Here is a 26282-nt window from a genome sequence, read left to right as displayed (position 1 = left end):
ATCAGGGATATCCAAAGTGTGGCATGGGGGCCCTTTTTTGGCCCACTGGAGGTTAAAATAATGTAGAAAATAGAGCAAAAAGGGATCATTTAAAGATATACTGAGTTGATACTAATATAACAGTGGTTTCTATTTAAATGTACATGTATTTTCCTTTTTACAAAAATTAAAGTGGCCCCTTGATGTTTCAATATGCAACCCTGGTTTAAATTAACACTATGGCTTGTACTCAAGTAGTTGAGATGCCAACTGAAGTGTGTTTTTTTTGCAATGACACATAGCAATTTGAACTAAATTGTGTCCATGTATGGTACATTAACATGTACATGTAAATATTATATTTTTGTGTTTGAAATGCAGTGGCGTTTAATTAACAAGTATCATCATCGGTCAAAGGGCGAATCGCCTTTTGAGTATTGACCTCTCTCGGTACCCGTACCGTAAATGCAGGACAAACGCAAGTAAATATTTCATCCGGCAAATGTGTTGAACAAAAGTGTACTTCTGCGGCATATTCAACTTGTGTAAACTTAGTAACTTGTAATATGAATCCAACATTTTAATGTGTCGAAGCCATTTGCTGTAAAATTAAAATAACACGTCTTTCGTTTTTGTTAGCTCACGTCACGAGGCAGCTATACTGTCATTTAGCTTAGCTTTTAGCCACCAGTTACTTTAGCTTCATCCTGGCGTTTCCCTGCTTCGATGGAGTTTATCTCCCGAAGGAGGAGAATGAATTCGTGCACCAGGTCTTGGATGAGATGGAAACATACCAGAAGAGCAGCCCCAAGAGGCAAGTGTCTGATATTATATTCTATAGAGAGCTGAACTAAAGATATGGCGGGTTTGTCATATTTTGACAAAATGTGTGTGACAAAAATACAGAAACAAGCAAGGATATGCATGCTTCATAATTAGAATGCACATGTCCCTTGCTGATTTTGTTGGTTTGCCCACCAATAAAGACTTTTAATGGTAGATGTATTCTAACACGGAGAGACAAAATATCAGAAAGAAAATCCATAAAAAACTCAAAGACCAAAGACCTTTCTCAGGACCTCCGAGACAGGATTGTTGACCTGCCCAAATCTGGAATGGGCTACCAAAACATTGTAAAGTTGCTAAATAATAGACTGATCTTTGTTGAACTTTGTTCGTGGGCAAACCAACAAAATCAGCAAGGGATCAAATACTTTGGACTCATTTGTTACTGTCATTTGTACTGGGTCGCTATTTGCGTTTGAATAATAACAAACTAATTAATAGCAGTTGATGACTTTCCTAAATTCACTCAAGTATGGACCCCTTCTTCCTCTGTGCCCCCCCAGTGTCCTCCTGTTCCCCCCTCTACCCAGCAGACTACGATACCTGATCCACAGGACCGTCGAGGATCTGCCGGAGCTCACCACCTTCTCCGTTGGGGACACCTGGGGGCGTCGAGTGGTGGTTTGCCCCTTGCAGCTCAGGTACAAGTCATACACACTGTATGGCCATCGGTCTAAAACGCTACAAACGCCTCGCACCCACTGACGTGATCATTGTGCGATCCAACACGTATTGCTGCTCAGTCTTCATTCTACATGCATTAGGGTTCCCCAAATAGTTTGGTTTCTCAGTTTTTACCAGTGGCAGGCGGTGCACTTGGTACCCGGGCCTTCGGTGGGGTGGATGGCGCTGATACTCCTAAGTTACATTTGTACGACTAACTTTTTGAGCATTACATAAACTGCCTATAAAGATAACGTCTCCACTACAACATCATCTGGAGCATTTCAGAATCAATCAATCGATTTTTATCTAACAACCTGACAAAAATATAAAAAGTAAATATGTTGAAAAATTCGTTTGAAAATGACTTTTGAGGTCAATTTTTACATTGTGGGTGGAGGCGGGGCCGCTAGCATACACACAGAGTGCGGAAGAGTGTAACGTAGTACAAATTAAATGAGTACTATAATATATTGTCATATTTCTTTTTTCATTGTACTTTCATTGTACTTCTTAAAAGTAAGTTCTTGTACTCTTGTCTGGTCTCGTAGGCCCAATCTTGTGTCTCGTCTCGTGTCTTGTGTCTAGCAGTCAGGCATTCAGGGGAGTCACAGCAGCTTGAGAAAAATGAAAAAAAAAATCCTGCTGGGCTTGACAGAGCATCATAGTGTTGTGTCCGAGGGCCAGAAAAGTAAAAGCAACAAAAAACAAGCCTGCTATCTCACCCCAGCTGCTCCTTCATAGCGCCCTCAATCTACCCACAATGCTCCACCAGGTGGAGGAGTTGGGCAAGAGGAGCACTAAGGAGCTCCACTAGTGACAGCATTCATTCATTCATTCATTCATTTTGTACCGCTTATCCTCACCAGGGTCGCGGGGGTGCTGGAGCCTATCCCAGCTGTCCACCCAGGACTGGTGGCCAGCCATTCCCAGGGCACATATAGACAAACAACCATTCACACCCACATTCATACCTATGGACAATTTGGGGGGGGGGGGCAATTAACCTAGCATGTTTTTGGAATGGGGGGGGGAAACCGAAGTAAACCCACGCATGCACGGGGAGAACATGCAAACTCCACACAGAGATGGCCGAGGGTGGAATTGAACTTGGGTCTCCTAGCTGCGTGGCCTGCGTGCTTCCCACTCTACACCGTGCAGCCTAGTGACAGCATGACATCCAAAGTGTGTGAGGGAGAAGTCTACAGCTGTCAGACTCCATCACTCCCAAAACAATCCTGTACATTAACTGTGCAATAAACCATGCAATCATTTATCAGTAAAGCGTCAGATAACCATGCAATAAACCTTTATTGTGTTTGCTCAGAGATGATCCAGCATGTGATCATCATCATTTTCAGGAATGATTTATAGCGTATGCTTTGTTTTGTAGAGGCAGGATACAGGAAGAAGAAAATGACGGGCAGAGCAACTCGCCGGCTCAGCCTCCATCTTCAACACGAAGCAGAGCCCCCAAGAGGCCGGACAAGGCGCTTTACATCCCCAAATCTGCTCGGGAGAGACCACGCCTACCAAACTCGCATCAAGAGTCGCCGCATTCAGGCTCCGGCTGTCCATCAAACTCATGTTCTTCAGCTGAGACCACAGAGGAGTTGTCACTGGACCTCCAACATGCGGTGGATGGCGGCCCTGGAGATGAGCCCTTGAGCCGGGAGGAAGCTGACTTGACTTCTAGTGAACCTGGAGGCCAACATCTCCAATGGGAGAGCACTCTTTCTGGTCTGAGTGACATGAGCCTACAGGAGGATGCCAAGGGTGACACGGCCACACGTGACCTGACTGAAGAGGTCAGCGTACGCCTTCATGCTTTTGCTCGCCCTTCCCACGCTCACGTTGTTCTGCATGCGCCCCTCAGATCAAGGAACACCTGAAAAGGGGGGCAACCTTCTCAGTGACGCACGTGCACAATGACTACTCCACATATGAAAATGTGCTCATCAACCCTGACCGCTTTCGCCACGTCATTGAGATCTACGACTTCCCAGCTATGCTGAAAACAGACGACCTCCTGGACGCTTTCACCGAGTGCAGGTGGGACACGCCTCATCCACGTCTTCTCATGTGCTTGATAACCACGCCTCGTAAAGCTCCACTTCCCGTGTCTCATTAGTCATGGGGGAATGAAGATCACCTGGGTGGACGACACACACGCTCTGGGCGTCTTCTCCACCGAGGCGGCGGGTGAGCTTTACGTCAGCAGCGGTCATTCCCAAACTTGGGACAGCGCTTGGTTGGGATCACTGTGGAGTTATTACCTTTTCGTCATGGGCATTATTGTCCTACTTACTTGTTTGCCACGGAGTATTAGGGACACATTCGAAAAATACTAATCATCTGTGTGAAAAAATCCTAAATATATGACACCGTGACGCCTACCTAAATGTAACAACTTCATTTTTGTAAACTTCTTCTCACAGAAATCTTAAACTTACAACTTCTTTTCTCAGAAATGTATCATTTTATTCTTCTAAATTTAGGGCATTTTTTTCTCCTAAGTGTGCAACTTTATCCTCCTAAACGTATTACTTGATTCCTGTAAATGTACAACTTTATTTCACTTAAAAATTTACATTTTTACTTGAAAATTTTATTATCTCCTTTTTTCCTCTCGTAATTGTATGCCTGTTTTCTATACATTTGGTACTATTTTTCTTATAAAAGTACAACTTTTTTCATGTAACTGTATGACTTTATTTTCATAAACTGACTTATTGTCTTTAGTCACACAAATTTCCAACTCATTTTCTCGTAGATTTCCAACTTTCTTCTCGTAAATGTAGGACTTTTTTCACATAACTGGACAACTTTTTCTCAGAAGTTTACAACTTTAATCTTGTAAATTATGATGTATTTGCATGTATATTTATGATGTTTTTCATGTAATTTTTTTTCTTTAACTTGATTCTTTTCTTCTTGATTCAATTTACACTTTTTTCCCCTCATAAACTTAACGACTAAATTTTTGTAAATGTATGACATTTTTTCACAAAAATGTATGACAAACAAAGTTGCACATTTACAGGACAAAAGTTATAAATATGTGGGAAAAAGTTATGAGAATGAAATGTAAGACTTTTTGTCACATAAATTTATGACTTGAAGTTTTAGATTTTTTTAATGTGGCCCTAATGATGTTGTTGTAGTCACCCTCGCCAACTGACTGGCACATAAAGAATTAATAAACATAAAACAATGTCTATTGTTGATTTTCAAACCAAATATGAAGGACTAATAAATTGTTTTTAGGAAATATTGCCTTTTAAAAGTAAAGACATCCTAAAAATGCCTGAAAAAAGAACTATTGCTTCTTTTATTGCAAATTACCCTTATTATTATTTATTTAATAAAACAAATTGGACTTTATGAGTGCAGTGGAAAGTTGGGAGTATGAAAGCTACCTTGTTGGAATAGGACACCCAAAAAGGGCCCACTGCCAGACCAACTTATTGCCACTTAGTGTTACTTACCAAACTATTGAACTATTGCAGTCACTGTACTAACTGCAGTACAATGAAGTGAAAATGCTAAAAATGTTTTTTGTGTGTTTAGCACTGACAGCCCTCTCAATCTGCCATCCTCTGTTGAAGGCGCGAGCACTGGCTGAAGGCAGTAAAAAGGCCATAGGCAAGGTCATCAGAAGGGCAGGTTGGAAGATGCTTCTTGTTGAGCGGATGTAGCATCACGTAGCATCACGTAGCATCACGTAGCATCACGTAGCATCATCATAGCAAGTGACTCGACTGCTGTTTGTGTGGCTTCCAGAGTTCATGCAGCCTGTGAAGGACCGCCCCAAGACAGACAGCGCTGTTGCCAGGCGGATGGTGGGCCGAGCCTTGGGCCTGAAGGGACGAGGGCGTGGCCACAGCTGCTGACAGGATGAACATGAGCAATGTGGCAAAGACATTTCTAGAACATCAAATTAGCAGTTCAATGCTCATTCGAACAAGATATTTTTTGTTACTTTGTCTGCGGGTTGAATATGCCCGCCTGGCACATCGTATGACACCATGACTTCAAAAGCAAGATGCTTCGGTCCAAGCATCATTTAGTGTTGGACTAGAACATGAACATGGAACTCACTAATAACTCTACAGAGTTTGTTTTCAATGAGTATATTTCTATATATGTTTGCCTTTCTTTATACGCCTGTTGTTTTTACAGAATGCCAAGTTTACAAGCGTGCGCTCATGTTGAGAAGCCATCAAGTGAGTTATTAAAAATAACATGTTGTGCTTTCACCGTCTACCTTTATTACAGAAAACATCATGCATTTTTTCCTCATATGACAATAAAATGTACACAAATCTGTCAGGCAACAAGCGACTGACTCCCTTATAAAATGAAGGGAATTTGCCACATAGAAATAAGTAATTTACAAAACAACCCAAACGTTTCACACACATTTGAGGCATCAGAGTCCCTGACAGCAATAATTTAACACAATCCAACATGGTGACAAAGATAGCTGAGGGGTTCATGCACGCCGGGCAGATGAAGTGAAAATATAAACGGCAATAAATAAAAGGTCAGCTCAAGTATTTGGTGTTGAAAATGCTGGAGGAATGGCTGATTCATACTGAAAGTCATTCGTACTTGTAGGTAGCACCTTGGTTTTCCGTTTCTTCTTCTAATGCAACTGTTGGCACATTTCATGCACAAAAACATTTGCTGAAACGTTCCCTGACGTATTTATGAAAAAGCACCGTGTCCAAAAAAAAGGCACATTTCAACAAAGCTATGCTGGATGTGGCGGATACATTTTCCTCACAGTGAGTTTGTAAAAGTATTGCCAGTTTTGTCCATGCAGACAGTACATCAACATGGAAAATAGCAGTTTATAGATGGTCACATTCACTTGTGCAGGGCAATCATTAGCTGTGAAAAGCACGGAGACTAGCTGTTGCTCAATCATCCCTTCCACATTCCCCTGCACCGTGTCTCCCTCAGATCAGATGAAAACGCCATCATTCCATGTCTCCATTCAATCAGAAAAGGTTTTAGTGAATGGACCAGTTGTAAATGTAGTCGTTCAAACATGGCTACTGTTCACTGTGCCACTTTGGTTCTGGTTCCCGTGTCCCTCCTTCTTCGATAGTGGTTGGGTAATGTCTGTCCGACCGTGCGTCCATCCCATCTGTGTCGCCCATCCAGGTTCTACCTGTGTGACAGCTGATTGGTCAGCAGTCCAGGAAATGTTTCTTCTGTTTCTGAGCTCCGTGATCCGCCTGTGAATGCCGGGGAATCAAACATGAGCAACGTGCAGCGTGGAGGGTGCTTTGTTGGGGCACAGGGCCCTGGATCCTGGACTACAGCAATTTGAGGCACACTCCAACCCAAAAGGATGGGCGGAGCTTGTCAATAAAAGCCAAGTATAAGGAACATTCACTGAATATGCGCAGATGATCAGATGGAATCTTTGGAACATACAAATGTTATGACCTCATTCCTTGCATTGACTTCTTACCTATATGACAGTTGTATGTCCATACGCGATTGCCGTCGTAGCGGGTGCGGCACTTCATGATGTTGTTGGAGTAGTCGGACTCCGCAACCTCGTAATTGGGGTTGATCACAACCTGGAAGAGCATCAAACATCCGCAGCAGTTTTTTTCTGTCCCACCGGCGGACTACGTAAGCTCCTCTAGATCTTGTTGTTCTACCTGGAGGATGTAGTCACCGGGCGGAACATCAGTGATGTCGATCCACTGGCAGTCAATGTCATGCCTGTAGGTGTCCCAGCAGCCCACGGTGATGCCCTGGGCTCCGAAGTTGGCACACTCGTATCGCTTCTGGATGCCTGTCGGCATTGAGACCCAAAACAGAACATCGTCCTCATCACTGAATATTCACTTTATTACCTTATTATTATTAACTATATATAACTAGAACTCTGTGTACATTGAACCATCACCTGAATGCATTTAAACGTGTAAACTTCATATGTGTGTACCGTGGAGTTGGACATTTATCAGAAGAAAGTTGTCAATTTACTAGAACAAAATATTTAAATTATGAGAAAAAAAGATGTACATTTATGGGAAACCCCCCATAAATGTAACAGAAAAAAGTCGTACATTTACGAGGAAAAAGTTATACATTTATGAACATAAAGACGTAAGATGTAAGAAAGAAAGTTGTAAATTTATGAACATAAAGTCGTAAATTTACAAAAAGGCGAAAATTTAGGAGAAAAAAGTTGTGAATTTATGAGAATAAAGTCGTAAGATGTAAGAAAATGAAAGAAAAAAAGTTATAATTTTACGAGGAACCCGTTGTTAGATATACAAGAAGAAAAAGAGCACTACACTAATTAGAGATTTTGAGACTGCAATATTACAAAAATAGTCATAGAGTTGAGATATTGAGAAGTTATTGTCATGAGTTTACGAGATTTGGAGACTTTATTGTCGTGAAGGAAGTCATATAGGATAAGATCAGGACGATAAAAGCGGCACCCCAGACGAGGTTGAAGTCTGTAAAGGTGGTGTTAGATTTCATGAATCCCACAAGTCCATGAAGTACCAGTATACAGTATGAAGTACAGCATGTAGTACAGCATGTAGGGTACATTGTAGGTACGGCGTGCCACGGCTTTACCTTCATCGCAATAAGTGTCCTCCAGACAGAAGCTGGCTTTGTGACCCTCTGCCACTTTGGAGCCGTTCCCATTCATCAAGTCGTAGTGGGTGAACACCTCCATGCTGTGGAAGTGTCTGCACGCAAGAAGAAACGCTGTCAAGGAAAACAAAGCGACCCGGGGGTCACAAATGACGCGGTCTCACCTGTGGCACTCATGCCACACCCAGGACTGATGTCCGGCCCGCGGCCTGAAGTCCGACTGGCCGTTATTGTGGATCTGGGAGGAGAAGCGGAGCAGACGGCGGTAGGCGTTCTGGTCGGCGTTGTCCGCGCTGCTGGACAGACACTTCTCCTCCTGGGCACACTGGAGGGCGTACATGGGTCTGTCCTCCAGATAGGTGGTCTGCTCCACTGCTTGGGCATTCAGGACCAGGTCGGGGGCCGCTGCGTGAGACAGAGCATCGAAACATCCGAGTTTGGGAACCTTGTAAGATATAGATATTCCGCTAATCATCCAGAACTATTATTGACTGATCAGCCCCCCCCCCTTACTTAGAGTGCAGGAGACCCCAGCAGCAAAGCGGCCTCCTCCTTTAGGACATTCCGTATGCTTCCCATGATGCAGACACTGATCCAGGGACAGCTCCGTTCCGGAACATCTCACCCCACTCATCACAACGTTATCAGCTGTAGCATCGCCTTGCCAGTACCAGGTTTCCTGATCACGTGCAGTAGAAGAAGAGAAAACAGACATCAAAAAACTGCAATACATAAACCTCCTTCAAGGAACTGTGGTAGCCATCGATAGGATTCATACTCGCCGTGCTAGCACAAGTGGTTAGCCTACGCTGCGCGTCATTCAACTTTTACTTTCGTTCAGCCCGAGGTCACCGAGGCGGCTCAAAAGTTCTTTCAATAAAATGTACAAGAAAAAAGTCGGAAATGTGCAACATTCACGAGAACCCCGTGGGAAATGTACGAGGAAAAAGTTAGAAATGAACGAGAAAAAGTTGTACATTTATGGGAATAAAGTCGTAAATTTATGAAAATGAAGTTGTACATGTATGAGAATAAAGTCGTAAATTTATGAAAATGAAGTTGTACATGTATGAGAATAAAGTCGTAAATTTATGAAAATGAAGTTGTACATGTATGAGAATAAAGTCGTACATTTATGAAAATGAAGTTGTACATGTATGAGAATAAAGTCGTAAATTTATGAAAATGAAGTTGTACATGTATGAGAATAAAGTCGTAAATTTATGAAAATGAAGTTGTACATGTATGAGAACAAGTCATAAACGTACAAGAAAAAAGTCATAAATTTATGAGAAAAAGTTGCAAATATTACGAAAAACCTGTAGGAAAAGTACAAGAAAAAAAGTGGGAAATTTATGTAAATAAAGTGGTAAACGCACAAGAGAAAGTGGGAAAGCCATTGTGATACTGAGATTGAGTAAAAAAGTACTGAGATCGGTGAAAAAGGGTATTAATACTTTGGAACTGATTCAATGGGGGTGATCAGGATCACATCTGGATCCAGGACTTCTTTTAAAGGATTCTTCAACATTGTCAGATAGGACCATTTTGTGCATATACCTCCACAGGGGAGGGGGGGGGCACGTGATTCATATGTGGAAACATTTGGAAACATTTGGAAAGAGAATCATGTCACTGATAAATGACTCCTCTTGCTATGAGGCAACGCTAATCACAAAGTACACGACACATGTTGTCCCCAAAGCCCCGACTCAGCCGCTTTACGAGACCACATGGACTCAGCCTCTTTACGAGACCGCATGGAAACCTCCTTCAACAAGTCAGACTTTCCGAGATGACTGATGGGGGGGGGGGGTGTTATAAGACAGAAGGTCTGATGGAAAAGAAAGATCTCCTTTTGCATGTCAGTTAAGGAGTTAAGCTGGAGCTTGGTGGGATTTATTCCATCATGCTGTAGTACATGCTGTAGTACATGCTGTAGTACATGCTGTAGTACATGCTGTAGTATACATATGCTGGTGGTGTCATGCTGTAGTACATGCTGTAGTACATGCTGGTGGTGTCATGCTGTAGTACATGCTGTAGTACATGCCGTAGTACATGCCGTAGTACATGCCGTAGTACATCAGAGTCAAAAGTGACGAGCATCACCAGAGATGTTGATGCTAATCCAGCCATTGATGGTCTGGCATTTAGGGAGGTGATTAGAGTAATTAGGAAGCGAGGCTACCTGGAAGGAAGCGCACTAGCGAACAACATGGAAGTTGAGCCAGAACAAGACTGGCATTGAAAGAGGAGTTCAGTTTGTATTCCGGTTTGTGTCAGTAGAGGCCGCTGTTGCTCAGTGGAAGTCAGGTCAGGCGTTGGGAAGAAGAAGAGAAGGGAGCGTCACCTGGAAGGCGTGGCTGGCAAAGCCCAAGCCCAGCTGTCTGCAGACCACCATGGCCTCCATGGTCCCCCAGCTGTCACTGCACACCGCGCCCCACACAAGAGAGCCGTTCCTGTCTGCAAGAACCTCCACACGACCTTCAAAGGGGTTGCGGCCACCAGACAGTCGAAGCTGTGTCGATGACAGACACGCGTCAGGAGAAAATAAATAGCTGATGGTGATCATCGTGCAGGAAGAGCGACTCACTCTGTTTTTAAAGCCCATGGCGGGAACGTTACACCTGACAGCCGCGTCTTCGTCATGGCTGCAGCCCAGAGCGTGACGGTTGAAGAGGCACTCGGTCAGAGACTTCTCGAAGCCGGAGCACTCCACTTGGTTCATGTGGACAGGCCCGATGCCTGCACAGGCAAACGCATGAAGCACGTTACCCTCATTGTTCTTCAACATGGCACAGGAGACAGTTGACATCGTGTCCATAATCGCAGAACCATTGGAATAGCTCGACTGGAAAGTGGAACGCAACAGCAGAGAGAAACGGAGGCCAGTAGTGCGTCTTCTACAACTAAACAGGAGCAGCCTGGCCGGATGGAAGCCAACAATTAGCCGGATCCAGACTTGCTGCTAACTCTTTAGGGCACAATGACAAAGTGGACAAAAGGACTCTATAGTCTTATACTAGACTATAAGGACTATAAGGACCATAAGGACCATAAGGACCATAAGGACTACAAGGACCATAAGGACTACAAGGACCAGAAGGACTACAAGGACTACAAGGACCATAAGGACTATAAAGAAGATAGTTATTTTCGGGTGGAGCCATAATAACATGTTCACGTCTTCCCACCATGCATGAGCAACGTCCTCAGTGATGTGTGTTCTAAAAAGAGAGCCAGAAAAGTGCTCACCAGCGGAAGAAATAAATCAAAAACAAGCTTCTGTTGTTAGTTATTAAATTCCCTCAAATGACATCCCATGACATTGACATTCCAAAATATTTAGTTCCATACTTTTGTTTTTTATGAATAAAAGTCATATCATGTCAAGCACTCAGCGTAGTCCATCCATGAAGCAGTACAGCAGATGTTCCAGATGTTCTAACGTGTGCTCACATGGCTATGATGATGGCAAAGATAGCATAGCATGTGGTATAGCATAATATACCGTTACTTACTTAGCCATTATTGCTCAGGCACAATTCATTAAGGGAAAATGTAAAAACTGATATTTTTTACTTGAAACTCGTATTGCATATTTTCTACCTATCTTTGGGGTGTTAAGTTACTATGTGATGAATTTAGCATTTTTTGTAAGATGACACTGAGTAAGGTCAACTTACTATATAATGCTAAATAAACAAAACTAATAAATAAGAATAATTAAACAATGAGTTATGAAGCTTTTAGCAATTATGTTGATGAAAATGATGTTTAATTATATTTAGGGCGTGATGACATATACTCATTCAGTGTGGAATCTGGAAATCCTTTTATTTTTTGAAGTCTTCGCAGTCACTGATTTCCAAAAACAAACATCATCATCTATTCCGAGTCTGTGTGTGGTTCCCTTTTGGATGCAGTGGTCCACTCATGAAAGGAATTCCTCATCTGGAAGCCTTAACAGCTGTTTTTCCTGTGCTGGAACATTTTGTACGCTCGACTCCAGATCTCCTGAGGACATGCGGGGGAAGACTGTTCCAGCAAACGTGATAGTTTCACGCTAGTATATTGCATTTCATAGAGTCAGGCTTTTGAACGTAATAATGCATCGTCCATCGTCCGTGCACTTGCTTGCTTGGGCCTTTTGTGTGTTTGGCTTGCAGCTTTTTATGCTGATTGAAGGTCTAGACCGACTGAGATCTGACAAAAACAGGTGGACATTTTAGTTTTTCATCCAAATGTGCCATTTTCACAGCCGGAATCCGGTTCTATATATATATACTTATTTATTTATATGTATTTACACAATCTTTGTGTAAGGTTAGTGCAAGGGCTCCAGGATAACCCAATGACTTTTGAAACAGATCAAGGGGCTAAGCGTTTGGCGTTACGGTCCGCTTGCATTTGGGCTAAAGCGGGCAGCTGCTGACAGAAACTCACTTGAATGGCGGTATCTACCTTGTCCCATGCTGGCGCCAGTCATGGCCTCCTTGGCGCTGCCGAAGCCCAGCTCCCGACAAACCACCGTCGCCGCTTGAATGTTCCAGTTGTCATCGCACACCGTGCCCCACTCCCCGTTCCTCAGCACCTCCACTCGACCCTCCCCTATCATGGCTCCTCCTTTTAATCGGACCAGGGGTTGCTAAGAAGTTGGTCCATGAGAATGAAACGGGGAACAGAGAAAGACGTGGAAATAAATACATGGATAGAAAGCGCGTACAGCAGTACAGTCTACTTCATAATCATTTCCTATTCATCTTCATGGGCCTATGCACAATGAATTGATGATGCAAACTCGGTGATGCCAGTTGTAGAGACGATGCTGACACCGACCTCCAGCCTGTACGCCTTCCTGTAGCCGGCACTGAGGCTGGGGGCAAAGGTTCGTCCGGGAACACAGCTGACCACTACAGGCATGCCTTGCCCACAGGTGTTATTGCCCTTCAACTCCAGCTCCTTTCCCAGTTTGCAGTCAGACAGGTCGGCCTCGTTGCCGGTGCAGTTGACAGAGAAACCCCAGAAGTTCTTCTTTCGGCGCTTGGCCAGTAATCTGGAAGTGAAATGTACACTGTACATTAATCATAAAGTACTCTACGGCAAAATACCATCAATTCCAGCATAAAAGCCTCTACTTTTCCCCTAAACTTTGAACCGTGCAGCTCATTCAGCATTGGGACTAATTGATGGCCAAGTTCTAACCTGGGGGGGCTCGCCTATCCTAACCAACTACAATTCTTCAAATACTGCCACCTGTGGGTCAGTGAGGAAATCGCAGGGGGTCATTACTCAGTATACTACTACAGTACTACAGTACTGCAGTACTGCAGTACTACAGTACTACAGTACTACAGTACTGCAGTACTACAGTACTACAGTACTTGTGGAGAGTTTTTGGCTCATAGTTGATTGCATCTTAGACATGTGCAGATGTACAATGTGTAAACATTTACGGTAATTTTCCCCACAAATACAGTATGTGATTTTTGTGAGTGAAGCTGAGGTATGAGCTCATGTAAAAACCTGTAGAGTGGACTTGAATCCTAAAGTGGTTATGTAACACAGCCTATAGAATGGCGCAGCATTCCTGAAAGGACTGATAATCAAACAGAAGCAGAAAAGCAATGACTTGTGTAGTATATGTATAGTATAATGTATGGCGTACATGGTGAGCGGGAACATGACATAACGTCCAAAAGCGAGGTGTTTGTATTGGAGCTTAGCATAACAAAGGAATTCCATCAACACAGGCGTGCAACTCAGCATGCACGGCACCAACAGTGTCAACGGCTAAACTGGTTGAGAAAATATACTTGTTACAGATTTCCTGAAACAACAACAGCGTGTGGACAACAGTGACTATTTGTCAATCCTGAGTAGCACAAAAGGAGTAGTGTGAAAGCAGCATAACATTCCCATGACCCGACGGTCCACAGGAAGTCCTCATCTTAAAGCGAACCAACAGCGGCTGACCTCAAAGTACATTTTTAGCTTGCAGCAGAATGCGCCTTTGAGTTGGTTGAAGAAATTAGTTTTTTGTCACATTCAGTCTGTTTGTTACACTTTTGTTGATGGGAATACTTTGTTGGGTGGCTGCTTCTTGGAAAACACTGGGGGAAAGTGGTCTTTCACTTCCATGACAAACAGGGATCCGCACCTTCAACTTCCAAAGCATTTCTGAGGCTGGCTGATCCAGACTTGATTGCTGGAACGACTGGCGTTCCTTATCTCACAACAGGCGCAATAATCCCCAACAAAAACACAGGCTGCTGTTGCGAGCGTAACCCACGGCAACATGAGACTCCACAGACAACCCCCAACATCACTTCCTGTTAGCCACGCGCTCCCCTAGGGAACACATTTACAGCAACACACACAAGCACAAGTCTTATTTAAGCCTTAACTTTACTTATTATTATTGAATTATTTCAATATTATATATAATATAATATAATATATATATGAGATATTTATTCATGTCTGCTATATTGGGTAACGTTCTTTTGAACATCAACAATCCAAATGATAAGAGACATGTGTCAGAAAAGAGTACATTGACCTGTCACTAGTTGACATATTGGCACGTTGACCATTTCAGCTGAAAGGCAGCGGCGACGAAGGCACCCACCAGAAAGTCTTTCCCAACGTGCTTGGGCAGCCTTCATCCGCTAGAATTTGTTTTTGGCTTGGTGTCAAGAATCTCCAGACTCGGGTCTGCGTTATCTCAGTGAGGAAGGTGATTGAAGGGTTAAGTTATGCAACCAACCCAGGAAATGTAGTTGACATGAACATACGGTATATGAGGTATATGTCATATATGTTCCACATCCAAGCCCCGATCAGCTAAACGTTTATATTACACATAAACAGCACGACTCACTTGTAAGGCCTGCTATTGAAGCGCTTCTCCCCAGGGAAGCCGTACATGCCACAGATGACCCTGCTGTTCATTTCCGTCCAGTCCTCGTTGCAGATCTGCCTCCACTTGCCTCCATCTTTCACTTCCAAGAAGCCCTCGGTGATGGGAATCCTTTTCCTGTGAGAGTACGTGGCCCTGATGCGTACGTCCTCCACATGTACAGGCAAACCCTGATGGACGGAGTCATGTGAGATTAGGGTTAGGGTTTTGAGGCTTTTGCTCATCTACAGCTCGTCAAGTGAACCAGATCAAAATCTTCTTTGCATAAAAAGTACGTGGTGTTTATGTTTTTTTACAGTTGCAGATGTACATTGAACAGTCAATCCTTCAATATGTGCAGCAAAGCCATATATTTTTTCTTTTATTAAATTTTATTAAAGCAGTGAACTTGGCCAAATAGCACCACAATCTTATAGTCGGGCTTTAAGCCTGATCTTGCACTGCAATCCTTCCTAAAACGTACATACAATTAGCAAAGAACGCAACAGGCTATTTCCCATGAAGCAGAGGTCGTTTCATGAAATGTCTTTGGAATTCAAGTCGCTGATTCCGATTGACCGGGTGAGCTGTCTGCGGGTGGTCTATGGGTAACCAAAAGGAGTGGCAGGGCCAGTTGCGGGATGAGTATCACGTGTCCTCCTGAACACTGCTAAATCCTGCGACCTTTGACCTCCCAACCTATAAGGGAAAACAAAAAGATAATAACAGCGCCATTGTTCCTCCTCCATCTCCTCCTTTCAGCCAAGCACTGCACTGGGGTGGCAGCCCGTCTGTGAGGTGGGGGGAGACTTTTTAGCTGATCTGACTAAATGTGAGCCAGTCTGACTTAAAAAGAACCTCCAATCTGGCATATCTCCCAGAAATATGAACTGTTTGCCCACAAGGTGGTTTCCTGAGATGGCGTCAGCCTGTAGGAATTCCAAGGCTCCAAGTCTAAACGTTACAGATCTGCCAACAGGAGGGGCCAATTCAGCCAGACAATTTCAACAAGGACCCCTGACTCCACTGCTGCGGTATGAGTGGGCAAAACCACTCGCTTTTCCTGGTTTTCCATTTGAGCTCCAGGTTAAAAGGTGAAGACGGGATCAGGGAGCCTGTCATCGTAAACCACATTGGGGTTCTGCTTTGGGACGGGCAGGCTTTAATGATCAATAGGCATGCTTTGATGATCAATACTTGTCCAAAACTGAGTGAGCTACACACACATCAACAAGCTTTTGTTCCAAAATAAGCTTCTTCCACTTCTATTTCATGACAGGAAGCATAAAACCCAACGTTAGTGCCAAGATGCTACGCCTGCATCCCCAAAGTGTCAGACATCCACAGGGGATGCTTCATGGGCTCCACACACAGGAGGTGACGTGGAAGCTGGGCAACAGGGTGGCTAGCACGAGTCTCGGTCCAGCCAATCAACGCACAAACTTTGTGCACGTCTTCGTGCACATGCTGGCTTGCAGTGCAATCAATGGCGTTCATGGGCGTCGCCCAGACGAGAACCAATCACGGCGAGTTTGACAGACAAAGGAGTAGACAGGATGGTATTCTGTATTACTTGTCATGTCAGAATAAACGCACCAGGTAAGTTTATCTCTGATACAAGCAAGAAATACTTCAATGCCATAAAATTCCCCTCCAAATCTGACAGCCAACCAAAACCGTGGGAGACTCGTACATCGCCTGTACGTGAGCGCGTCGCTCACCGGTGTTGGAGGCCACAGACGCTCATCACCTGTGTACACGTTTTGCTTCGCGTTGGCGTGGAGACCATTTCACTTCAAGACTGACTGACGTCACGGTCATATTTCTCAATAAAAATGAGTGGACAGGAGTTGCCTTATTATGTCAAAGTCGCTTTAGGTATTTGGTACTTGGTATTTGGTGTTGTTCATTTCTTTCAGGTAGATTAAGGAACATCACGCCGTGGCATTTGCACAATTCTACGTGTCTACAAAAGAGTAGCTTTACCTAATCCCCCCCCTTCTCTGTGTATATTTTGGATAATTCATTGGCTACATGACTTTTATATGCTGACACTTACAGTATTCCATTTGCTTGCCTTTCCTCATTCACATTTTGTTCACATCCTGTGTACTATTTTAACGGATTGAACGGGAAAAGGTTTGGCGCTCCTGCTTTTATAAGAGATTCTTTCATCTTGTTGAGAAAAACACGTAATTTGGCTTTTACTACCATCACCGTTCCTGCTCATTAGCCTCTGGACCGCGGTCACTTGGAGGCAGGCTATAAGACATATGGTCCTTCTGAACTTTTTATTCCCATGCAGGCTGTTGTTGTCAACAACAAGATATGACGATTGTTTACACCAGACTGCTTCAAGCTAAGAGCTGTTCAAAGCTTTGGTTTACCTGAAAAACGTGTTTTGGGGGTGTCTCAGAGTTGAAGACAGTATTACCACAGTCAACTATGAAAACAGAGGACAAAGCAAAACAATTGTATAACATGCAGGATAATGAGTCATATAACCCCAAAACAATATGTGGTATTCAGCTGCGTGTGAGGACTAAAATCTTGGCCAAAACGTGCAAGTTGAGCATGAAGTTCACAGAGACGGGTTCTCCCGGTGTTAATTTTGGCTCGGAGGAAGGAAACCGCTTGTCTGAACCATAAAAGTAGAGAGAGGAAGAGAGCAGGACAGATAACCACAGCTGGATTCAGTTCAGGCGTTTCCCCCTGAAAAGACCAGAGCAGACATAAACTCAGCCTAATCCTGTTTGGCAGAAGCCCCGCTTTCGGTACTGGCCGTGTGGATGCATTGGCACCAATGCTACTGTCTTTTAGTACTCTCTCTCCAGGAAAGTACATGAGGCAGCCATGTTGCCATGCGTGTCTACAAACTGCTCACTACCACACGTAATAGTTCTCAGTCTCTCCGTTTGGTGACAGCATTCATTCTTTTCTACCGCTTATCCTCACCAGGGTGGCGGCGGTGCTGGAGCCTATCCCAGCTGTCTTGGGGCTAGAGGCGGGGTCCACCTTGGACTGGGGGCCAGCCAATCCCAGGGAACATATGGACAAACAACCATTCCCACCCACATTCAAAACTATGGACAATTTGGGGGGGGGGGCAATTAACCTAGCATGTTTTTGGAATGGGGGAGGAAAGCGGAGTACCTGGAGAAAAGCCACGCATGCACGGGGAGAACATGCAAACTCCACACAGAGATGGCCGAGGGTGGAACTGAACCTGGGTCACATTTAAAACTTGAACCATAAAACAAAAAGAAGAAATAATATTTACAGTATTTAAATGGCTGGAGCACAGTAAACAGTATTGTGATAGCTTTAGTTTCCAGTATTGGAATGTGCACCCAACCATGTAGTACTGATATCACATGTCATATACTGTTATGGAGTATCAGAAGACTTCTAAAGTATCCAATCAGAATGTGGCATTTCAGTTTGCACAAGTGAGGTTCTCGTTTGACATGCAAGACTCCGCAAAGAATATGTGATTATGTCATAAAGAATGAAAGCACAGTCAGCAATATATACAATATGAGCTCAATAGAAGTTATGATGCTGGATATCATCAGCAATGTCACCGACTCTGCTAACTTACTGACGTGTAGCGAAGCCTTCATTCCCAAAAGCCTTATTTTCTTGATTTGGAGCCAGTCAGTAGTGCTCTATGACGGCGTTAATGAAATGTTTCCAAACCACCGAGCAGACGTATTATTGTAACTGCTCCCACTCACCCCCCACCCCGCACCCCCCAGACTGCCCGGCATGTCGATGTGAGAACATGAGACCGTGGTCTAGCCGGTGTCTGACTAATACTTCCACTACTGTGCATTTCTTCCACTTTACTCAGCCCCACCAGGCCATACCTCACGTTTATCCACACGTGACTCCCACCACACACACACGCACACACACACACACACACACCTCACCCGCCTGTACTCCCCCTCACTTGCCGGTCCCCCCACCTTACTTAAACACGGTGAATCAATATCATCCAACACTGTGACTTTCACATCTGTGCTGCCCGGTTTACTGCCTGACTGGGCCCCAGCTTGTTTGACTGGTGCGTTCGTGTACACAATATCACGAGCATAACAACAATGAAAAGGACACAACAGCAGCTGTGATGCAGTTTCCTTCAATGGCCGATACTTCTAAACCAGATTTGAAGCACATCATTTACAAGCCTTGACCGTGACCGGGATTAAATAGCATGTAGAACTTCATTACATAATAACATGATAACAGTTCTCTGTCAGGCTAATAACACCTTTGATATGTGCACAACAAATCATAAAGTGCAGGTATGCATGACTCTGGGTTCCCTAAAAGGCGAGGCCACGATGGGGGAACATCTGTGGAACATGTGCTGGATCCGTCTGCATGGCAATCCATGAGAAGGAACCATGACAGGAATCAAGCTTTTCCCCCTAACGAGCCCTCACATACGTTGGATTGTTGGAGGCACTCAAGCTGAGACTCAGGTTTCTTTTTTTTTTTTTTTTTTGAAATCACAGCGAATGAAAGAGCGGGAATTCTTGAAAGCGGACACCACTGCAACCTTTAACCTTTTTAGACGTGCAAAGAAAGGCGGCCTTCAACCCCGCTTTCAACGGGCTTGTGATGTCTTCATGTTGGTTGTGGATGAGGTTTGGGCGGGGTGACAACATTGCATGTCCGACGGTGAGGAACTGCAGCTGCTTTGTTGTTTTTTCCCCCAACCATTCCAGAAGATCACATCTTATCAGAGGATGAGCTCATCCAAATCTGGAAATGAGCAACTTTGATTGAATCGTCAGCACATGTCCCTAAAACATACTTACTGCTACTGACAACAAGGTACTGAAAATAAGCAGTACCAACACTCCTGTGATTAAATGTCAGAAATGTCAGAGAAAAAATAAGTCAACTATGTCAGTGTTGTCTACTTTAGTCGAGCTGGTCTGGTTCCACTCATGGCGCCAATGAAGGTTATTTGTGGTAAATGCCGAGTTTGCCGCTGTTTTAATATCGTTGCATCATGTGGTAGAGGTAGAGGTCACACGTGGTGAGCAAGTCATTGTCTGCTTACCAACACTGACATGGATGCAAAAGCAGCCCTACTAAGTACAACCCACGTATCCCAGTTTCATGGAAATCACTGGAGTGGCTAATCCTGCTAGCTAGCAAACAGTAGCGCTGATGGTGAAGTTCATTGCTGGTGAGGCACTGACTCCCAAGTTGTTGGTTTTTTTTCCTCAGTGTTAATCCAGGTTGCTCACAGCCCCAACCCCCCCCCCCCCCCCCCCAAAAGCGACGTATACACTTTGGTTAAAACAATGTTTCTGCCTTATATTTGATGGGGAAATCGGCAAAATCAATCATTTTTATTGAATGAAATGTTAATGGACTCAAAAGCCTCCCCTGACCCTCATTGGGTGGAGTAACGATATTTCCCTGTCCTAAATCAGCTGGGATAGGCTCCAGCATGCTGTGAACTGAATAAGCAGTATAGAAAGTGTATAGATGGTGTATTATTGTAGTTAACTTGTAATCTACAGTAATGACAATTTGCACTGATGTCAGTTAAAACAGAGTAGACTTTTAGACTTTTAGACTTGTACTGGACGACTTTGGATGTTGGAGGAGTAGCTAATGAAACCACCAGCAAGTGTAAGTCTCTCTGTTAGTGTTGACCTCTGGTTTAACTTCAATGTACACACATTGCGTCCACTTTCCAGACGGAGCACAAAATACCCATTCATGTAGCGAATAAACACACCCAAGGAACATCGCTACCTGTTGCTGACCAATGGTTCAGTATGGGCGAAAAAGGGAGAGCTGCACCTTCTCCCATTCCTTTCTCCTTCCACTTGAAAGACCTCACCCAGGCTGAGGAAATATTTACAGGGCGGGGGACCAAACTACAGCAACACCCCTGGGACAGCAAACACACAACAAATAAGGAACCAGAGGGTGCTACACAAATACACCCTTGTAAAAATGAGGTCATTACAGCCACTGGTAGCATTAGTTAGCTTTTAAATACGCCCCTTCGTCCGATGTCTCACCTGGGCCTGATAACCGCACACACCATAAAGTTCCAACTGTTGCATTTGGAGACAGGGATTGAACACCCTAACCCTAACAACCAATGTCTCCACAACCAATGTTTCGATAATGAATATCTCGATAATGAATGTCTGGACAACGAATGTCTGGACAATGAATGTCTCCACAACCAATGTCTCCACAACCAATGTCTCCACAACCAATGTCTCCACAACCAATGTCTCCACAACCAATGTCTCCACAACCAATGTCTCCACAACCAATGTTTCAATAATGAATATCTCGATAATGAATGTCTCCACAACGAATGTTTCCACAACGAATGTCTCCACAACGAATGTTTCCACAACGAATGTCTCCACAACGAATGTCTCCACAACGAATGTCTCCACAATGAATGTTTCAATAATGAATATCTCGATAATGAATGTCTGAACAACAAATGTCTCCACAACCAATGTCTCCACAACCAATGTCTGGACAAGGCGTTCGATCGCCGGCCATCTCCTACCAAAAGTGTTGCATCATCATTCATTGCGTCATCTCTATCGGTCTGGTTTCAGTGGGAACTCCCTGCGTCACAGCGTTTTCAGACATTTTCTTTCCGTCTGGTTCGGGGGTGTTGCCTGCAGCCAGATGATGTTCCTCTGCTCACAGAGTAGGAAGCCTGTCCAACAGTTTCAAGGGGGTGACCTTGGGCAAGGGCAGGCATCCGACCTGACAAAGCCATTACTTCACTCGTGCAGGAAATATGACCCGCACGTGCAAAATGACACAAGGGGGTTTGTGTCTCACATATTTACAGGTGGTCCTCCAGTTGTGCTACGGTTATGAACGAGCTCCCATAAATCCATTCCAAAATATATTTTTGAACCGTAAACACTAGACTCGCTGGAGGGCTGGTGGATGAATACGCGTCTTGTTAACTGAGATTTATTTCCTGAATGCTTTCAATATTTCTCCAGCTAGAATGCTGAGTGAATCTCTGCAGCAATGCGACTCCACTTCCATGCCGCTGCTCCTTTTCATTTCTCAAGCTAGGTATCACACTGGAAATGTGATGGACGTTCATACAGTACATCCTTTGTCTTTATGAGGCATGTATGTAGCGTTACCTTGCCTTATCTATTCTATCAAAGTGACACGTGACTTGGTGGCGCGCCGTCACGTGACTTGGTGACGCAGCAGCGCCAAGACATGGCACGCAGGAGGACTTTACTCCAATAATATTAATAGCTAAGAACAAGCCTAATAATAAAACCTGCTTTTCTATCTGGGTCACATGGTCCCTCTGCACGTGTGAGGCTTTACGGTGTGCAGCTCAACCTTTTTTGGCTTCAAGCTGCGTGTTTATTCCACAGTCAACTGATGTCCCGCTGGTGTTTATGCACAGCAAGTGAGATTGATCACCGTATAACCACAAGTATTTATCTCCTTTTCCGGCTTGTGTCACGTGACTCTCTGCGGGATCCTACCTCCTCACTGTTGGCCTGGGTCCGGATGTACTTGAAGCCTGGAATGCGCTGCTGGGCGCACACCACCCCGACATCTTCTGAATGTTTGCAGTCTGTCACGCCAAAGCCGTTGGATCGGCACTGGGCGAGGCTCTTCTCTCTGCCGCTGCAGTCCAGATTGTCCAACCAAATAGGACCTGCATTGGACGTAAGCAACAATGTTGCAGTCAGACTGCGTAGGCTGTGTAAAAGATGAAGCGATGAAAGCATGGAAGCCCTCCAGCATTGATCAATCAAAGCCTCTCAATGGGAATGATGGAGCAATCTATGAACTCTACAACCTTTTGGACCAGAAGTGACTCTCTTCTTTCACACACAAGTTCCAAATTCCCACTGACTCACATGCCGTACAGATGTGTTCAGGCCTTACAATCACCTGACCAGTCACCCACATGACCGGTAACCATGGAAACTGCCAGGCTGCTGGTCACTGTGACAGCCAACATTCTTCTTAGAGACATCCTGCTCATGCCAAAAAAGTGACTACACGTTGGTCAGAGGATGGTGGAGACAGAGACGGAGACGGAGACGGAGACGGAGACGGAGACTGAGACGGAGAAGCAGAAGGAGAAGCAGAAGGAGAAGGAGAAGCAGAAGGAGAAAGAGAAGCAGGACTCCCCCACCACCCTAAATCACATGGTCAGCGGTGATGGCCAGGTCCCAGTGGTCCTCCAGTGTGGAAAGCAGTGCAATAAGTGGGTCACAAGGGAAGTGTTACGTCACTGCTGAGACTTATGGAAGTAAAAGACTAAAAATGCAGCCTCATGTTTCATCCTTTGGAGCTGGCCTAAAAGCCTAAGCCTAAGCCTAATATTAAGTCAAGGTGACATGAAATGATCTTACCTTCTCCTCTGCCATACTTGGCTGAAGGTGACCACGACTCAGCATCCACAAAGCCGAGCTGTCTGCACACCACCTGGGCGGTGTAGATGGAGAAGTCATCGTCACAGACGGTGCCCCACTGGCCTTGGTAGAGAACTTCCACTCGTCCCTCATGTTTTTTACGTTTCTCTCCAGCCAGACGTAGCTGTACGGATGGCGTGCTGGACTCCATTTGGCCATTGCACAGCAGCCATGTGCACAGCAGGGTGCAAAGGAGGACCTGGGTCTTTGCTGGGGTCAGCATGATGCAGCTGAAGGAAAAAAGCAGTGGTTTCAATCAACAGACACGAGTACAGGTTAAACAGCCTTTGTTGCGGGAAAATGGTGGACCAGAAATGTGGAAATGCCTAATCTGTTCCATTTTACTCCAAAAATACATTCCATTTTGAGAGGAGCACTTTTCTGGATCCAGGAATTGTTTTGACTATGTGAGATCGGAGCATTTTTAGCATTTGTGCATATCACGCCACAAAAGCTGGTCAGAGCACAACAGGTTCTACAAAATATGAAAAATGTGGGCTTATTAATTGGGGGTAAATCCAATATGGGGGCAACTACGGCTCTTGGCGGAGGTCTGCTTCTCTGCTGCCAAACGACTCCACAGCATTCAACTTCCGGCGTTCCACTGGGTTGGATGCTGGAATAGGTTTTTCCTGGACCAAGTAGTTAACAGCAGGGATGAAACCGATGAAAGTGAAGGCAACGTGTGGTGTGCGAAGAGTTTGAACACCACCAGGAGAATCCCTGCCAGATATCATTTCAAGATATCAAGAAAAAGAAAGATGGCTGCCAAACAGCAACGTACAGATGAGCTATTATGTGAGAGTGAAAGGAATCATCTCTTTCTCCGTGGCAGCCTAATAGGGAGCAAATGTTGGCTTCTGCAGGAAAAGTCCCGCCCCTCTCATATACCTCAACAACGCCCGCAGGCTGACTCTACCTCCATATTTCACGACCAAGCATGAAAGGGTCAATGGAGGAACCCAAATGCCCACTGGGGGGAATGTTCCAGGACTTGAGAGAGAAATGGGAGGCAGTGAAAGTGGGAGGGAGACCTCCACGCCGCTTACGAGCCAAAGGGGGTTTGCTTTTAGGGCTGACGTCATAGCAACCAGCTAACAAACCTCAGTGGGAGCATGCATGAGAACGTACCCTGGGGAGCATCCAGTAAATCATGATACTTCCTCGGGATTAAACATCTGCTTGGAAGTTCAACACGAGGAAAGGAGCAAAGCTCACTACTGGCATGCAGTATTTTTCAAATCAAATCAACTTTATTTGTAGAAGGACATGCAACACAAAGTGCTTTACAGAATTGAAAACAATTACCACAATTAAAAAGAAAAACAATTACAAAGAAAGCCCCTCCCTCCCACCCTCCATACTAGACACACACGCACACACAATCACACGCACACGCACACACACACACACACACACACACACACACACACACACACAGTAGGGAGACATGGCATTACTTCATTTCGGGCTCATTAGGCACTACCTCATGACACGTGTGGATAATTGGGGGTGTAATTTGCACTGACCGTGATACAGGATGTTTACATTAGGTTGACCTCGTGTAGATGCACGAGGAGGTCAACAGAAGGAAAGTGATGAACATATGCTAAATGAATCCCTCAGCCAGCGACACCCAAAATTCAGCATTATGTGCCATTACTATCTCAGTAAAGGCAGAGTTTTGATACACCGGTGTTGTACTACATCTCATTAGATTGTTGTAAGTCTAGCGCTAAAAAAACACGTCAATGAGGACACGCCCATTCCTGAAACTCATTAGCCTAATCTGCCCACGTGCACGATCTCTATCTGACCCAAGGTGAAAATATTAGCATAAAGACAACAAGCAAAACCTGTCCCACGGTACTAGATTGTGTTTACATACCAGTTGTGCTGAGTTGTGTACAATAACTTCATAGAAGGGACTCGACGAGAAAAGGAAACTTTATGATTCCGTTGGACGCTGCACGTGAGACATATCATACTCTCAAACTTCAAATATTCAAAGAAAACTAACACTTACTTTTCCAGACGAAGTCGACTCCTTCCCTGAGCTTTAATATGTTCAAGCCGTGTCAGAGCCTGAGGTGTTAAACTTTAGTTCTTTGCTCCTTGTTCTGCTTTAGCTGGCCCTTCTTGCAGCTCCCCTCGGTCCCGTTCCGCTCGCTCACAGCAGCCAATCAGCGGCGGCCTCAGCATCCTGACCACGCCCCCATCGGCCCAAGCACCTCGGTTACAAAAACATCAGCAAGACCTCAATCCATCACAGGAAGCCGAACTCTACTTCACATTCTTTGCACCAAAAATGGAGGACTGGGGTTTTGACGGTTTGTTGCTTCAGAACAATTCTTCTATTATCTTCTGTTACGTTATGTTATTTTTACTAACATATGGAGACTGGAGCCTCTAGTTCAGTGTTTTTCAACCTTTTTTGAGCCACGGCACGTTTTTTACATTGGAAAAATCTTGTGGCACACCACTAACCAAAAATGTTCCAAAATGTCACCACAACCTCACACGTGCATCAATAAGTCTATGGTGTTGCCACACGGACCAACATTACATTGCTCTGCCGGTCTTTACACCACAGACACTCCACAGTAGCCATGTTTTTACATCGTCACTTTTTCTCTTTCCGAATCACCTTTCGGGAAACAATGGTATCCATAGAAAGGAATATTCCAATCTCTTGTCTACATGCGCCGTGAAAATCAACCAGAATAGTCAATAGGGCATGCCCAGTAAAACGTAAACATCAACATCACGTGATACCG

At 44.5% G+C, this 26282-nt stretch overlaps 2 protein-coding genes across 6 annotated transcripts; one reads left to right on the top strand and one right to left on the bottom strand.

Moving 5' to 3' along the window:
• Nucleotides 1-431: 431 nt before the first annotated feature.
• r3hcc1 (R3H domain and coiled-coil containing 1) lies at nucleotides 432-6017 on the top strand. 4 transcript variants are annotated; one of them, XM_058054927.2, is made up of 7 exons: nucleotides 432-793; nucleotides 1329-1466; nucleotides 2882-3296; nucleotides 3365-3540; nucleotides 3620-3690; nucleotides 5097-5154; nucleotides 5272-6017. In XM_058054927.2, the coding sequence occupies exons 1-6, from the start codon at nucleotides 762-764 to the stop codon at nucleotides 5111-5113; spliced, it is 849 nt and encodes a 282-aa protein (XP_057910910.2). In that variant the 5' UTR covers nucleotides 432-761; the 3' UTR covers nucleotides 5114-5154; nucleotides 5272-6017. The 4 variants fall into 4 exon arrangements, with proteins under 4 accessions (XP_057910910.2, XP_057910908.2, XP_078654698.1 ...); XM_058054925.2 differs by having other exon boundaries at nucleotides 5059-5154; XM_078798572.1 differs by lacking the exon at nucleotides 5097-5154.
• On the bottom strand, nucleotides 5682-25749 carry LOC131106129 (lysyl oxidase homolog 2A). Of its 2 annotated transcripts, XM_058054924.2 has the most exons (14): nucleotides 25532-25747; nucleotides 23446-23735; nucleotides 22564-22739; nucleotides 15014-15222; nucleotides 12970-13186; nucleotides 12595-12778; nucleotides 10724-10875; nucleotides 10481-10648; nucleotides 8641-8806; nucleotides 8292-8532; nucleotides 8107-8222; nucleotides 7170-7306; nucleotides 6974-7085; nucleotides 5682-6734 (listed from the first exon to the last, which is right to left on the bottom strand). In XM_058054924.2, the coding sequence occupies exons 2-14, from the start codon at nucleotides 23726-23728 to the stop codon at nucleotides 6664-6666; spliced, it is 2232 nt and encodes a 743-aa protein (XP_057910907.2). In that variant the 5' UTR covers nucleotides 23729-23735; nucleotides 25532-25747; the 3' UTR covers nucleotides 5682-6663. The 2 variants fall into 2 exon arrangements, with proteins under 2 accessions (XP_057910907.2, XP_078654695.1); XM_078798569.1 differs by having other exon boundaries at nucleotides 10481-10875; nucleotides 25532-25749.
• Nucleotides 25750-26282: the final 533 nt, after the last annotated feature.

The sequence above is a fragment of the Doryrhamphus excisus genome, linkage group LG18 (genome assembly GCF_037039965.1).
Source record: "Doryrhamphus excisus strain RoL-2023G ecotype Guam linkage group LG18, RoL_Dexc_Guam_v1.1, whole genome shotgun sequence".
NCBI lineage: Eukaryota > Metazoa > Chordata > Actinopteri > Syngnathiformes > Syngnathidae > Doryrhamphus > Doryrhamphus excisus.
This window is presented reverse-complemented; position numbering and strand designations above follow the sequence as displayed.

Bases quoted from the DNA above. Each gene is read 5' to 3' on its own strand.
- r3hcc1 (XM_058054925.2), top strand. From the start codon at position 762: ATGGAAACATACCAGAAGAGCAGCCCCAAGAG. The intron at 1,467-2,881 runs GTACAAGTCATA...TTTGTTTTGTAG, and splicing joins GTTTGCCCCTTGCAGCTCAG to AGGCAGGATACAGGAAGAAG. The intron at 3,541-3,619 runs GTGGGACACGCC...GTGTCTCATTAG, and splicing joins GACGCTTTCACCGAGTGCAG to TCATGGGGGAATGAAGATCA.
- LOC131106129 (XM_078798569.1), bottom strand. From the start codon at position 23,728: ATGCTGACCCCAGCAAAGACCCAGGTCCTCCTTTGCACCCTGCTGTGC. The intron at 13,187-15,013 runs GTGAGTCGTGCT...TTTCACTTCCAG, and splicing joins TTCAATAGCAGGCCTTACAA to ATTACTGGCCAAGCGCCGAA. The intron at 10,876-12,594 runs GTAGATACCGCC...TTGCCTGTGCAG, and splicing joins TGGCGCCAGCATGGGACAAG to GCATCGGGCCTGTCCACATG.